The sequence below is a fragment of the Accipiter gentilis genome, chromosome 26 (genome assembly GCF_929443795.1).
Source record: "Accipiter gentilis chromosome 26, bAccGen1.1, whole genome shotgun sequence".
Classification (NCBI taxonomy): domain Eukaryota; kingdom Metazoa; phylum Chordata; class Aves; order Accipitriformes; family Accipitridae; genus Astur; species Astur gentilis.
The window spans coordinates 20929434-20944193 of record NC_064905.1 but is presented as its reverse complement, the minus strand read 5'-3'; the positions used below and the strand labels follow the sequence as shown (position 1 = coordinate 20944193).

Sequence of the window (14760 nt, the reverse complement as noted above, 5' to 3'; positions counted from 1 at the left end):
CAGCCCTTTTAAAGCCTTTTTTCTGCAAAGCCCTTCTTGTACTGTGGAGCTTGGAGATTAATTTTTCTACAGCCGGCTTCTCCAGGGGAGGATGGAATTGCTAAGAACGCAAATCTGCTATTCCGCCTCCATGTAGTTAGTATCACACACGCAGTTTGTCTCTCTCTTTTTTTTTTTAAGTAGCTGTTAACTGTATTTTAAGATGTTAAAACACCTAGAAGCAATGCCGATCTGCTGACGAAGCCGTTGGGTGTTTCAGCATCTGCTGCTCGGCGTTTTCAGGACCGCTCCCGTGCAGGTCGAGGTCCAGCAGCGATTTCATCGGCCAAAGGCGAAAAATAACAACCACCTCGGAGTAAAGTTTCTCTCCTTCCCCCCCCCCCCCCCCGCCCTCCCCAGCCGCTGATGCTCCTGACCCTCCCGAGGGAGAGGGATGCTCCCGCACCCCAGCCGGCATCCACCGCCCCTATTACGAAGGATGGCGAGAGGAGGAGGCTTGCTAAAAATACCGCCCTATGCTGCGGGAGCGTGCGGGACCCGGCGGGCCGGGCCGCTCGGGTGCGCGGGGAGCGCGCCCGGGTGCGCAGGGAGCGCGCAGGGAGCGCGCCCGGGTGCGCGGTGAACGCGCCGCAGTGCGCGGCTGCACCCGGCGGGCCGCGCCGCAGGGATGCTCGCCCCGCTCCTGGGCTCCGCGGGCTCCGGCTGGCTGCTGCTGGGTGAGTGCTTCCCCCAAAAAAAATACCCCAACCCCTTTCCTTCCCCCCTCCCGGGCTCCTCTCGCTGATTCCCAGTTCCCTTCCCCGCAGCGTGCGGGGAAATACCGGCCCGGAGCTCTCTGACACCAGCTCCGCTTTCCAGGCTTTTTCCCCCCACACCCCTCCCAGCTCCTCGACCCTCTCCCCTGTGCCGGAGTCAAGGGTATTTTCAAAGGTTTGGAAGGGAGAAGGCAGGCGGGAGCGCGCACTGGGTAGCAAAGATGGCAAGGGGATCCGGTGCTGCATGCGTGCGAGTCGGCCGCCGGCACAATGAGATGGTATCGCAAGGCGGTACGGCCAGCTCAGCTGAAAATGCATTACATAATTCCTCCCAAATCATCCTGCCGGTTGGGCCATCTTCGGCAAATTCGTGAAGGCGCTTTATTTGTAGGGGGGATGTGAAATAGGGCAGCGCGCTCGGACGCGCGGGTGTGCGTGCTTGTGCGTTACGGCTGTCGGGCAGGGGGTGACGGTGAATCCCATTGTTCCGTGGGCAGGAGGTAACGACCCAAAGTGTGTCCGGATTAGAAAATTATTCTAAGTCTGAAACGGGAGGTTCTCTGTAAGGTATTTAAAGGCTCGGCTCGACTTGATCTGCTGCACCGAGTCAAAATCAAGTCCTTTGGACCGGCGTGAAGTGTCTTTCCTAAGGAAAGGTAACGTTCAATGCCTGGGCTGTTTCCCCCTCTATCTGTCAAACAGCTTTCCTCTAGACAGGCAGACTTGCAAGGGGAAGAAGTACAAAGGGCAAATGATTTTAAAAGACAGCATCTTTGCACCATTAGGTAAATATTTGGGGGGAGGGTGGATTGCCAAGAATGGAAAACACTGTAATTATTTATGTTTATCTACTTGCTGTTATGTATATCTGCTTGCTATTTTTGATTATGAAAAGGGATGTTTCGCACTGAAAAAAATGGGAACCTAGTATCCCTGGCCTGAATTTTGTCTCTGAAAATATCCTGGTGGCTCCCATTAAAGTCAGTGGGCTTACAGCTGCTTATATCAGCAGCTTGAATCAGCTGCTTTTGAACTGTAGCAAAACTCAGGCAGTGCAAATGTGGCCCGGAGGGAATTACGTGGGTGAATCAGAAAGCAGGACTTGGCTCAGAGGCTGCAGGCAAGTGTTTGTTTCAGTATTTTGGGCCCCAAGGCCCCAGGGGCTGCTCTCGGCTCTGTTACTGGATGTACCAAGCTTGTTTATGACAACGGGAGGAGAACTGCGCCCGCTGGGAAGGGGTCTCCTGTGCGAGCACCCGCTCCGAGGCCTCCACGTCCACCCTGCGGTATTGATCCCTGTGCCTCCCGCCTCGGTGTTTACTCTGCTGCGTCCAAACACATCTCCCTCGCGCATCCAGCTATCCCGAAGTGTGTGTCCGTTCAGGCGCGGCTCTGACTCGTGGCCTCCCTTAACGCCATGCTCATCTTCTTTTAGCGTGGACCGTGACTTTAGCCCAACGTTTTGATCTACAGAATAGGCGCCCTGGGAAGAGAGATGTATTGTTATTGCCTTTTGCAGCGGCACTTTCGGGAGCGGCCGAGGTGGATATCGACACAGGTCACCTGTGGGACGTGGATCCCGCTGGAGAGGCGAGGGCCCTGCCTGACCTGGCAGCGTGGCACTTGCTCAGCCGTGTGCCCGCGGTTGCTGCTCTCACGCACGGTCTCGGTTTTCTGGTGGCCCCATCCCCTCAGACCCCGCTCCGTGCTGCAAAGGAGTCACGGTGGCGGTGCTGCTTTACTGAACAAGGGGCTCCTTGGCCATCACAGCCCAGCGCGGTGCTCTTGTTTGCTTTGAATTAATTTCTGGCATCGTTACAAAGGTTTTGACTAGTTGAGAACAGGTCTATAACGTTCACCTCAATGAAGCAGTGGTAGAAATCGGAGAGAGACAGAGCTAATTATTTCCTAACGTGCCATGGTCTGATGGATGCACAGAGTGATATAGTAAAATAAAACAAACAAGCCCAACAACAAATCCCCCTGGGGATTTGCACGTTGGGCTGGTTTGGTTGAAGCAGTACAAGGTTAGAGTTTACCCCTTGCTCCTCTCCCCCTTCAGAAAAAGTAGGAAGTCCCGGAGACTCCTCTGCTCTTCTCTTTCCCCCTCATTTCATGTGACTGCAGCCCCGTGAGTCCTGTCTTACAGCGAGGAAGAGGAGGGTTTGCTCTCCTGACTCCTGGCAGCTGCCTGGAGGCCCCGGCAGGGACCGGTGTGTGGAGGCACAAGAAGGGAATTCTGCCGTCACGGTGTCCCTTCTCCTCCCTGGCACCAGCACATCTCCAAATATTTCAGTGCATGTTTGCAGAGGAAGCGGGAGGTTCATCTGGTGTTGCAAGAGACTTCTACAGTCCCTCTTCTGAACCCGGCTCTCGCGCTGTGACACGGGAGTCCTTGATGATGCCCTGAAATTCAGGTCTCTGGATAAGAAATATTTCCTGCTGTGCTTTGTGTATGAAACAGAGCAGACGCCCAAGGCTGCTCAGACCAGCCCGTGGAGTGCTGGCTGCTGCACAAGAGGCAAAGCCTGCGTTATTTGATGAGGTATATTTAGTTGCTTTTATTCTCCATCCCTCTATTACTGCTCCATTTGAACAGTTGCTAGATACCATCAAAAGGAAAGAGTAAATGTGTTTGGATTTCCCTGCCTGCTTGCAGGGAAAGACAGCACATAGCAATTTTTCTCTGCTGCTCTGGACTAATCTAGACATTTATTTGATTCTTGTCTCCACGCTACTATGGATATTACAAATATATTCAAGTGATGAAAAAAGGAGAAAATCTTTGAAGACAGATGGTAAACTGAATTAACTGAATACCCACAGAAATAGGAAAGCTGACTTGGGAGAAGGCCAGGAACAAAGAAATACAACATTACATCAGTAAGAATATAATTGCCGTTGTTTTGACGTCACCAAACACTGCAGAGCACCACAGGGTTTAAACCTTTCCTCGTTATTACATTTATGAGAGCTCTTGGAGAGAAATGCCAGCGTCTTCCTCCATCACTGCACGGTTGCAACCGGCACCTGAATAACTTGTAGCTAACTAGAGGCAAGTCTGGGCGAGACTGAAGAAGCGATGGTAGGTAACACTACAGAGGCATTTACCTCTCGATAGATGTGCGGGCATGCAGGGCAGCTCTTTTCCCGTGGCTTTTTTCTTGGCTTTGCTAGATTATTTCTTCATGCAGACCCAAACAAAATTATCGACTTAATCACCCTCTTTCTGATCAGAAACAAACAGGAAAGAGGAGCATCTATTAATACAATTTTTTATTTTTAAGTGCTCTGCATGTGTTCTTTGGTGATGGATCAATACAAGTAATGAGTTTCTTCCATCACTGCTATTTATGTCTCTTGTGCTACGGGGCGAAGCCAAAGCCCCGCAGGTCCTTGGCACCGGGGTCCCTCTGTCCCTGCTGCAGGGCTGCGGGTGCCAGGAGCACGGGCAGCTCGGAGAAGAGCCACCCGCAGGGCTCCGCTCCTGCAGCTCTCCGGCCTTGGCCCCTCCGGACAAGATACCGGTGTCCAAACTGCTTCGGCCTCGCTCCTCCTCTCCCTCTGAACAGGAGGGCTTACAGCACTAGTGAACCCGGACACCCTCCTACCCTGGAAACCAGTCAAACACAGTGAAGTAAGGTATACCAGAGAGCACGTGGCTTTAAAATATGGATAAATATGTCTGAAATATATCTGTAAAATCCATGAAACCCCAGCAGGAGCCCTCGCGCTCCGTTCTGCACTTTCCTGTAGTTTGCTGTGAGCCATGCCTGCCTCTCCTGGGGCTTTTCTTCCCAGACATGCTGATTCAGAGTCTTTGCAAATCCTTTTTCGGAGACTCCGAGGAACTTAGCATTGATACCGTACAGCGTGGTATGAGTAAATGTTTCGCTGGGCTCGGATTGATTGCCATAGCGTGCTATCAGCGCTTATTGATGACAAGTCATTTACTGTGTCAAATCCTCCTTCCACCGTAAACATTGTCACGGAGCCTTCAAGGTGACCTGTGGCTGGTGGGGAGGCAGGCGAGGCCGAGGGGGAGGCGTTACCTGATTTTGCATCTTCCTTATGCTCTGTATATAGATAAAATTATACATATTTTATCATTCTGCTGGAGACTGTGCTATGGAAAACTTGGTGGCTGGTGGTGAGAAAGGGTAAGACACTGAGATGAGTGGGGATTTTTAGTCAGGAAAGGCTTTCAAAGCCACAGGGGTAGTTCAGCCCCCGGGCCATCCCCAGGACCCAGAGCTCGTCCCCACACTCCCTGCTGCAGCCATGCTTCGCCCACTCTTTCCTCACTGCTTGGGCTTTTACGAGCAGTGATGTAGCTACAACGTGTAGCAGATGGTTTGGAAAAGTATGGCTAAAAATGCAGCCCCTGCTCGGTGCGGGCTGAGTTCATGGCAGGCTTTGGCAAAACCCTGCAGTAATTCTCCCACAAAACCCAAATATTGCACTTGCTGTCCCAGAAGCTCCCTAGTTAGCCACACAAGGTGCTTTTCTGTCTTCCGTGCTGTGTGGTATACCACTCTCAAAAATGCGGAAAGAAGATAAAGCCAACTGCCTTGTCCCTGTCATCATCTTTTGCACCACAGGAAGAAATTGTCGCTTGTCAAAAAAAAAAAAGGTATCATTCAGTGGAAATCACCATCTCATTAGGAAACCCCCAATTAAGGGAGGAAAACTCTTTACATTTAGACCTGTGTGCTATGGTGTTGCAAGACTGCAGCTCACATTTCCATTTGCTCAACCATGTGGCTGCTGTGGTGGTGTAGGTACAATCTCAGAAACACCACATATAAACTAGAGTGAACAGTTTCCACTTCATTACTGCAAAATCAGTGTCAGATGGGTTGGCCTCAGCGAGGCCAAGGGGCTCCAGAGATACCTGGAGTTTGTTAATTGGCTTTGCTCGCTGAGGTCAACCATGTCACTTGGCCTCGGGAGCAGCGGTTCCTGTCCAACAGGAATGCTGCACCAGCAGTCAGATACCGGGTGATTCGGAAAAATAAAAACCACGGAGAAGGGTCTTTTTTCCACTATAGCCTGCGGCTGAGGTGGTTACCCATGTAAGCCCGTTGTGTAGTGGCCAAACTCCAAGACAGCCTTCACCACTCTCGCTCCTGAGGGTTTTGGCGATGGTAGGAAGGAGGGGAGCACCAGTCCCAAACCTGGGAACGGACACCCTGGTGCTCCATCAGGACACCTGGGGCTGTGCTTTAACCACAGATGAAGGACGGCCGCTTCAAGGCTATCAGCCTGATCGCAGTCACCGCAAAGCCTTCGTTTCTGCATCTTTGGGTCTGGAAGCTCAAGTGCCGGGGTGGCAGGGACCTGGTGTGGGGTGCCGCCTCGGCTGGCCCTTCCACAGAAGTGGGACCCTCCCTGCTTGTGAACACGCTTTCAGGTTGGAAAGTTGTTCTAGAAACTTTTGCTCTGAATTCTTCCAACTTTCAGCTTAGATTTGCTTATGACTAACATAGATCCTGCTTGTTCGGATGCCAGCGTGATGTCTCAGCCAAGCCATTTGTTTTCTTGTGATGTTTCCTTCCCGACCCACAGCCCAGCCTCCTCTCTGAGAACGTTGCCCACGTGGCAGCTTTCTGCCCCCGTCCTGCCTCTTCCCGGGGCTGGGGCCCCTCTCCAGCCTGGCAGCTTTTCCCTTGGGAAAGGATGGGTTTCTCCTGCTGTGGAGAGCACAGGCAGTAACGTGGCTGGGTGCAGAGGGCACCACGGCTCCCTTTGGGCCGCCGCTTGATCTGTCGTCGGATGGAAAGCGGCACAGCCTTCCTTTCCTGGGCTAAGCAAGCCAAGCTACTGCATTTGTCACAGCCAAGAAGACAAAGGGTCTAAGATGACCTTTCCTTCTCCCACCAGCCATTGGGAAATGGAGGCTGCGTTGCCCCCGTGCGCAAGCTAGAGCAGCCCCCAGGCTGCGCTGACCCACCTGTGCGGGTGATGGAGAGACGGAGGCTCAGGAACAGCCTCATCGGGGAAAGACGTGCAAGGGTGTCTGCACAGCCACACTCCCCTCCACCTCCAGAACAGCAAGCAACTCCTTTCCCAGGGCTACCAAATCCCTAAAATCAGCTCAATGAGGAATACAGACATTGCGGTGATCACCGGGGTGTCCCAGTCACTGCTAGATGGCACCAGCTGAGAGCCACAGCCGGGGTGTTTGCTAAACTGGGATTAATTTATTTTTTTTCTCTCCAAGGGCAAGTATGAGCTGGTCAGCACAGGAAACAGAACTGAAATTGCTAAGCTGATTTAACTTTTTTTTTTTCTTTGAAAGAGTATCTAGAAAAAGAGTCAATCATTCTGCTGTTGATTTAAATGAATTGGAAGTGATTTAAGCCAAACTTGTACTGAAATTGCAAAAGATGTGAATGATGCAGATTTAAATGTGGTTTCTGCAGGGAATAGTATTTCAGAAAGAACATTATTTAGAGCTTGTTTCAAGATTGTTTCTAATGGCAGAGAAAAAAGACAAATATATTTAATCCCGCATGAAATATTAAATGTACTTTACTTCATATGTCCAACACAGTTCAGTTTTAGGTAGACCCATTCTCCATAAGTCCAGATGACCTAAATCAGATTTTTTTTGTTCTTCCACAAAATGTTCCAATAACTCCTTCGAGCAGCCCACTTGCGAAAGGATACCTGAGCGATACCGCTGAACCTTTGAGACGAGATTGATTCCCACGGGGCTGCAGTTGCTGCGGGTCCATCCCCCTCCTGGCTCACCTGGTTTTATTCTGCCTGGAAAGGGTTTTTTTTGGTGGTGGTTTGGGGTTTTTTTGTGCTGGCTGAGGTCAGCCTTTGCCTGGCCAGGCAAATCCCCGCAGCTGAGAGGCTGCTGAGGGTGGTGTGATGCTCTGACCTGCCAACAACAATCCCGGGCTGTGTTTCCTTTCGGAAAAAGACATTTGCATATCCTCTATTCACTTTATTTGGTTAAATACATTTGAAAAGGCAAAAGCTCTGGGTCACTGAGACTGAAGAATGAGCTGTCTGAGGGCCTCCCCCCCACCTTAACTCTTTGAAACCTTGCTCCAGTGTCTGAGAGACGCACGTCTTAAAATAAATACCCAGAAAGGGGGATTTAAAGGCTGCTTTTGCAGCGGGGAAGGGGGCTGGAGATGGGAAAAAGCCTGCTAGCAAGGAGGCAGCAGAAAGGTGCCATGTACCTCTGAACTGAAAATTCGCTTACGTGCAGGCACAGACTTGGGGAGAATTTGCAAAACCTAGCACGGGCAGAAAGGTCTTCATGGGGACTTGAAAATATCTGTGAAAATGGGAGAGCAAAAGCAAGTTACAGCAGTGTCAGGCCCAGAAACATACTGCATGCTGCAGGGTGGGAAAATCAGAAAGTGGAACTGACTAGAAACAAAAATACAAATAACCTAATTGCTGCTTTAGTTAACAACAACAACAAAAACCAACCCAAGCAAACCCCAAACCCTAAAGCAACAGCAAAGATCCTGAAACATAACCCAAGTGTTTAAAAACATTCAAACAATGTAATCACTTGTTATTACTGTTAGAAGAAAGAAAGTTTCAGCGAAGTATTTAACGGACTGTTTAAGGACATCTCAAATCACAGCCCAACCACAGAGTTCTCAAAAAACCTTCCGTGAGATGATGCCAAGCCCCCATTTTCCCCTATTTTCTGGTGCAGCGCTAGGCCCTCGCTGCCGGCGGTACTGGAGCTGGGGTTGGCGTCTGTGGCTGGTGGGTGCCAGGAGGCAGAAAGGAGCCCCTTGGACCGGGGCAGGATTCGGCCCCTGCACCTCACTGCGCGCTGCACCCACCGTGCTCAGCTGCAAAATGGAGCCTGTGCTTCTGGGTGCCTGTAAACTGTTTTGAGGATGACAGCTGGGAAGAGATGCATAAGCAATAAAATCATCATCATGGGTTTATTTTTGTTCCTCTGCCATCCATTGGCATCCCTGCGGTGTAAGGAAATTGAGGGCTAGAGGGAGAGCAGGCAGAAACACTTGCCTGGTAGCCTCATATTAGTGTTCCTAATTATTGAGTTAATCCTCTATTCATACAGTATGCTTTCTTCCTGCTGCGCTTCGTAAGTGGTCAAAAATATATGCTGTATAGTCAATACAGGCATAATATCTGACCAGAAAACATAGAAAGAAAAAAGAGACTGCTAAAAAGAAACATGAGGGAGTAAAGTTCCCCCATCTGTTACATGACTTTCATTATTTTAATTAGTGGCTGTTTTTTATTTCTAGTCATGGTAGGATTTTCCATGGATAGGCCTTAAGGAATGTAGAGCTACTGTTGGCAGATTTCTGTTCAGTAACTGAAGCTATTGCCCTGGGTTATGGGACCGTCCTGAAAGATGAAGCAGCAGTTTTTATTGAGTTATCCTCAGAATTTGGAAGCACCGTGTGGGACTCTGGGCTGCGGAGCGATGAAAGCCCAGGAGCTCACAGGCCAGCTCTGAGACCGGCGTGATTTTGTGGTGGTACAGCTTTGGTTAGCTGCTCTGATGGCTCTGCATCCTCCTGGCAATAAGCATCACTCTGTTTAAAATTCAGCCTTAATCTGTGTTTCTCATGAATTTTAACTGTAAGCGTTAAAAGCACTGTGACTTACTGATACAACTTTTTTTTTTTTTTTTTTTTCCTGGACAGGTGGGGTCTCAGCCAAATCCCATAAAAGTCCTTTGAAGTCTTTCCATTGATTTTACTGGTAGCTGGATCTCACTGGGCTTTAGACTGAGCAGTAATCAGCACAAAAGGTGAAGTCTTCTTTCCTTTGTACTTGTAGAGTATGAACAACCCTGCTACTTAACACACTAAGGTGAGGGTCAGTTTTGGACAGCTTTCTACAGAAACCAAAGTCACCCGAGTCCTGGTTTGAGGCACAAAGGGCTTTGTAGCTCCTCTTGCCTTGGCCGGGTCCCGGGTGCTCAGCACCTCCGGGCTCGGCCCCGCCGGCCCTCAGCTTCACATTCTGCAGAGCACAGCTACTACAGCTGCAGGAGGCTCTCACACATACTTGAACTGCCCGCTGAGTTCCAGTGCCAGAGGCTCTTATTGCAAAACCCTGTTTATGGTGAACTGCTTGCTTTTCCTCAGCTGCATGTCCAAAAAAGGAGGTTGTCTTGCCGTAAAAAGCTCTCCCCATTACCCTGCTCTGCAAAGCACCTGGCAGAAAATGCCGGGGGATTGGGGAAGCTTTTATTCTGTGCCTTACTTAGAGTGTGCTTACATCTATCTTCCCGTAAGGTAGGAAGCCTAAATCCAGTTTCCTCCCTTTGTTCTCTCTCGTATTTCTCCTATGGTTGTTCCAGCAAGCGAGTCCTTATGCTCTATGTATGTGCAACGAAAGCAAGACAAGACGATGGGAATAACTGCTCAGGGAATTTACCAGGGAGGTAGAAGGGTCTGAAGCTTGTCCCGAAACACGTGCTTTACTGGAGCCCTCCGCCTTTGCTGAGGGTATATTGCCCACTGTGAGCTCCACGGAGCTAGGCAAGAGCATCCCTTAACAACAAGTGCTTGAAAGAAGACCTCTTCTAAATAAATGCAGCACAGTAACTTGGTTTTAATCCAATATTTATTTAAAGTCAGTATTCCCACATCCCCTCTGGAGCACTCCATCATGAACACAACTGTGTTGTATCCATGGGCTACAGGCACCCGAGGGTCCAGCCAGCCCAGGGCTGCTCACACACCTGAAGTATTTTCCTGACTACAGAGCTTCTGTCAAGCTGTGGCTCATAAGGAACAAAGGGGCAAGAATCTGAGCTGGTGAATATCGTTGGGGTCCCATTAAGCCAGCACTGTGATGCTGATTTACACCTGCAGACCATTTAGGCCAGTACTCCCTGCCCTACCCTGGCAATTTTATGAATTAAGCCTGATTGCAGAATATCCACATGTGAGCCAAACAAGTGATGTTTGACAAGCTTGCCTGAAATCTCATTAAAGATTCTCTCCATTCCTGAGTGTTAAGTGTTCTTTGAGAATTCTCCACTACGCACTCCAGGTGCTCAGTATCGCAAGTACAATTTAGGATGGGTCAGAAACTTTCTTAACTATGATAACAGTAAAAGTGTTCAGACAGCATCTCGCCCTCTGCTCCCCTCTTCTCTGCCAAGTGCATGTGGAGATCTAGCCTATATACAGTTTCAGGGAAAAAAGAAAGAGGTGAGGAAAACAGTAATTTCAGTGTTAACAAAGCCGGGTATCGATTCCTTGGGAGGGATAGACTCCTCAAGTGACTTGCTTGACTGCCACAATTCTAAGAAGGAGTAGCATAGTAAATAAGGTGGCGATACGGAGCGAGGGTCCTGGTGGGGCCCAGAGGAGTGGCCCACCCAGGGTTATCTTTGCTCAGAAGTGGGGAGTTGGAAGCAATCAGAGACTGTTAGCTTTCAGTTGAAAGGCATGTTCTTTTAGTTAGGGTAAACATCTTAGCCAGACCTCTCAAATCTTAAATGTTAATAATTTTTGCCACCACGAATTAATTGGAAAGTTTTTGTTTTGTTATTATCAGTGTAAATCAGCAAAACCTGGTTTTGGCTCAAATGCCAGGTTTTTTTAATTTGCTTTTAATATATGTAACAGCGTAGGGATGTTGTTGGCAATAGTTATTCTCTTGCTATTTTGTTGATTCAGATGATTTACATTTATTCTACTCAAGCTCTGAAGTCTCTCATTTAGCAGACTAGGACTGGCAATGCAGGCTTTCTCACCGTCAGAGACTTCATTTTATGCTGACTTTTCCCCAAAGGGAAAAAAAAAAAAAAAAGCCGTCTTTCATTTTAAACTGAGCATTTGCAGGAAGGCTTTGCAGTTTTACATCCAAAAGCCTTTCCTCGAGCCTGTTAGGAGCCGTAAAGCTTCCAGTACGACAAAGAGACGTGTCAAACCCATGCAATATTCAGCAGCAGAAGGGGCGAGCCTTGCCCATCTGCGAGAAATCGCAATAAGGCTCCCAGCGCCGGCAACTGGAGTCTCCAGTGCCTCAAGGGTTACACTGGAGCTCTGCTGCTGCTGTGCTAATACGGTTTAAGCTGATATTAGCCAAGCTTAACTTCTTTCAGCAGTTTGCAGATGGGAAGGGGGTGGGACGTCCCGGAGTCAGCAGTTCTTCAACAAGTCCAGGAAAATCAGCCCCGGCCATGAGCTGACTGCGCCGGGAGGGGGGACACCGGCTTCCCCTCCACCTGGTGAGTCCCTGGTGGGGTTTGGTTTTTTTCTTTTATTTATTATTATTCCTGAAATCTGGGTGAGGAGACGGGGTGGCTCCGGGCAGGACCCTGGGGGGGCTTCACCCAGCCCCGGGGTGAGCGCAGGGGGGCTCCGGGGTGCTGAGCAAAAAAACCCAAACGAGTCACCCCAAAAAAGGGGAGTGGGAGCTCCCTCTGTCCAGAGAGGGACCCCACGGGTGCCACTGCTGCGGGAAAAGGTGGTCTCGGCTGCGGTTTTGGGTGTCGCGACATGGGGAGAGCCGGCTGGCAGGACGGGGACGAAACACCAGCGCAACCAGAAAGGGTTTGTGGCTTTTGCAGTTTCCTGTTTTTTCAGATGTTTCGAACAGCACTGGGGGTTTGAAGCTCCAGCCCGGCTTTGGCTGGAGCTGACAGCGTTGCAGGAGGCCGGTCCCACGTGGGTTGGGGGGCTCCGGGGCTCTGGGTCCCCCCCGAGGTACCTGTGGGCTCAGTGGGGACAGCGGCTCTGGCCGCAGCCCGGCCACGCAGCGGGGACAAGGTCACTTAGATGCAGAGATGGAGGTTGGTTTCAGGGGCTGCCCCGGGAGGGCTCTGCCAATTTGGGCTTTATTCCCCCAAAGTCCCGGTCCCACGCGTCAGGGCTCGTTTGCGATAGCGGGAGCTCCGCAGAGAGCGGCAAACTCGTTTCGTTGTGGTTGACGCCCTGCCAGTTTCTAGGTTTGCTGTATATCGAGTTTCAACCGTGCAGACTCCAAGGTGGGCTCTTTGTGATGGACGCTGCTGCCCGTGGGATCTCCAAACGCCGGTGGCTGCCACGCGCCTTTGCCAAAGCTACACGGCGGTGGTAGGTGACAAGCGTTAAATGTACCGCACGACGCGGTTTCTAATCAAACGCTGTGGATTCACACCTCCTTATGTGCGTGCTCCATCCACGTGGGAAGAGCCTGCTGGCGCGTGGGCTGCAAAAGCTGGCGGGGTGTACCCTGGTGTTAGGGACAGAACGTGGAAACCTTATCTGTGGGCATGCAGTACGCGCTCGGGACGTCGAGCGCGGTTTCTTGCTTGCCGTGTCGCATTAGTGCGTGCCAGTCCCTGGTGCGTCCCATCCTTTGGCATGCTGGGGACAGGTCGGGTTGGGGATGCGAAGAGGATGCTTTCAGGGCTTTCAGAGAGGGTCCTGGAGGGTGGAGAGTCCCTGCTTGTTCCTGGAGGTGTACAGCGTGGCAGGTCGGGCATGGCCACCGGTACAGCTGCGGGGCCTCTTCGAAAAACCTGCAGAAACCGAACGTGGTTATTTGCTGTTTTCCAGCACGGTGAGAGCGGTCCCTAACGCGGTGACTGTTTCTGCAGTAATCAGCCTTTCTACTGGCTCCACGTGCGAGAGGCAAACTCAGAGTTATGTTCCTTTAAAAGCACGGTGATGTTCTCGCGCGCAGAAAATATGCGGCGATTATTTTGAGAAGCTCTGGCTGTTTGCGGGCACCGTGTGTCGGTGATGACCAAAGGCCGCTGGCGTGGAGCCCGGGCAGGCAGAGGGCACGGCGGGAGCCGGCAGCTCCGTGCAGCGGGTGAAGCCGAACTGCCCGTCCCGCTGCCCGTCCCGCTGCCCGTCCCGCTGCCCGTCCCGCTGCCTTCCGTCAACCTGCAGCGGGAGGAGGGAGTTGCTTTCCTTCAGGTCTTTTGGCACATAACCTGCCGCGTTCGTAACCCTTATTTTCTTGCCCCTTATTGCACTGCGAGGTTGCCAAATAAGCCTCGAGCAACTTTCAAAGCCTTTTTCGGCTGCTAGGTTGTTTTGGGATAAAGCCTGGGCTGGATTCAGGCAGTCGTGTTGGATGTGCGCAGGGTCTGGATAAAACTCTGCTCTCTCCACGTGTGCTTAAACCTTTGGGGTCCCCTCGCTCCGTCCCATCTGTGCCGACAGGGTCCTTCAGAAAAGTGCTACAGCTTGCAGGGCGTTTGATTGGTAATTAACCTGGCCTAAATATAGACAGCTTACTGTAAGTGAGGGATACAACTATATTTATTATAGTTAGATCATGACGTGACTGTTAGGTTTTTTTTAAGCTCCCATTTTTGGTGTCATTTTCTGGTTTTGGATTCCAGCATGACAGTCACAACACCGTCTTCATGGGCGCGTGTTTGACGCACAGCAGGCAGAGGGCCTTTTGGTCCCCTCGTTCTTCGTGTGGCTCTGCTTTTACCGTGGTGGCAGGTCAGCAAGTTTTGGAGCTCTTCAAGCTGTAGTCTTGGCTTAAAGAGAATTGTTCCTTATAACAAAGACAGTGCTTAGCTATTATATGGTACAAGCTAGCAGGTCTTGGCCTCGGTCTATGTCTTTTGCAGCAGCAGATGAGAATCTGCGGTGTGATACTGCATGGGCAGCCTCCTGCAGACAGCAAGGCGCCTGATTTCCAGGATCTTCACGGCCGGAGGCAATGCCAGCTGCAGTTCAGCCTGCTTAGCCCTGCTGCAAACACTTTCTACATAACTATTGATATTACAGATGGCAACACAAAACTGAAATTTGACCAAGTAAGAGTTTCAGTCCGGTCTGAGGTGTCAGCAAAACAACACAGGCTAACGCGTGGCTGGGAGGTGGTGTACAAAATATTCCTGTTCTTTCCTATCCTCTGCAGGACTAGCTTTGGGCATTCCATTGCATCTTAAGCGTTATGGGAGGTCTTCTGTTATAAGCTTGTTTAGGTTTCTGCGTCAGTTTGGATGATGCATTCCCAGGGCTGCCATGCTTGCCTGAATGTAAAGCGATGGCCATGCAGAATGCTCAGTGTT

The 14760-nt window shown here is 50.7% G+C and overlaps 1 protein-coding gene across 4 annotated transcripts in view; it reads left to right on the top strand.

Annotated features, from left to right (window-relative positions):
• The first annotated feature begins 600 nt into the window (after nucleotides 1-600).
• Nucleotides 601-14760, top strand: part of ACSL6 (acyl-CoA synthetase long chain family member 6) — a 60498-nt gene continuing 46338 nt past the window's right edge. For 3 of the 4 annotated variants that reach the window (XM_049829422.1, XM_049829421.1, XM_049829420.1), the window contains exon 1: nucleotides 601-716. In XM_049829422.1, coding sequence (XP_049685379.1) covers nucleotides 668-716 — 49 coding nt within the window. In that variant the 5' untranslated portion in view covers nucleotides 601-667. Of the gene's footprint in view, nucleotides 717-11863; nucleotides 11965-14760 lie in introns of those variants that run through there. The other variant, XM_049829423.1, reaches the window with a different exon arrangement.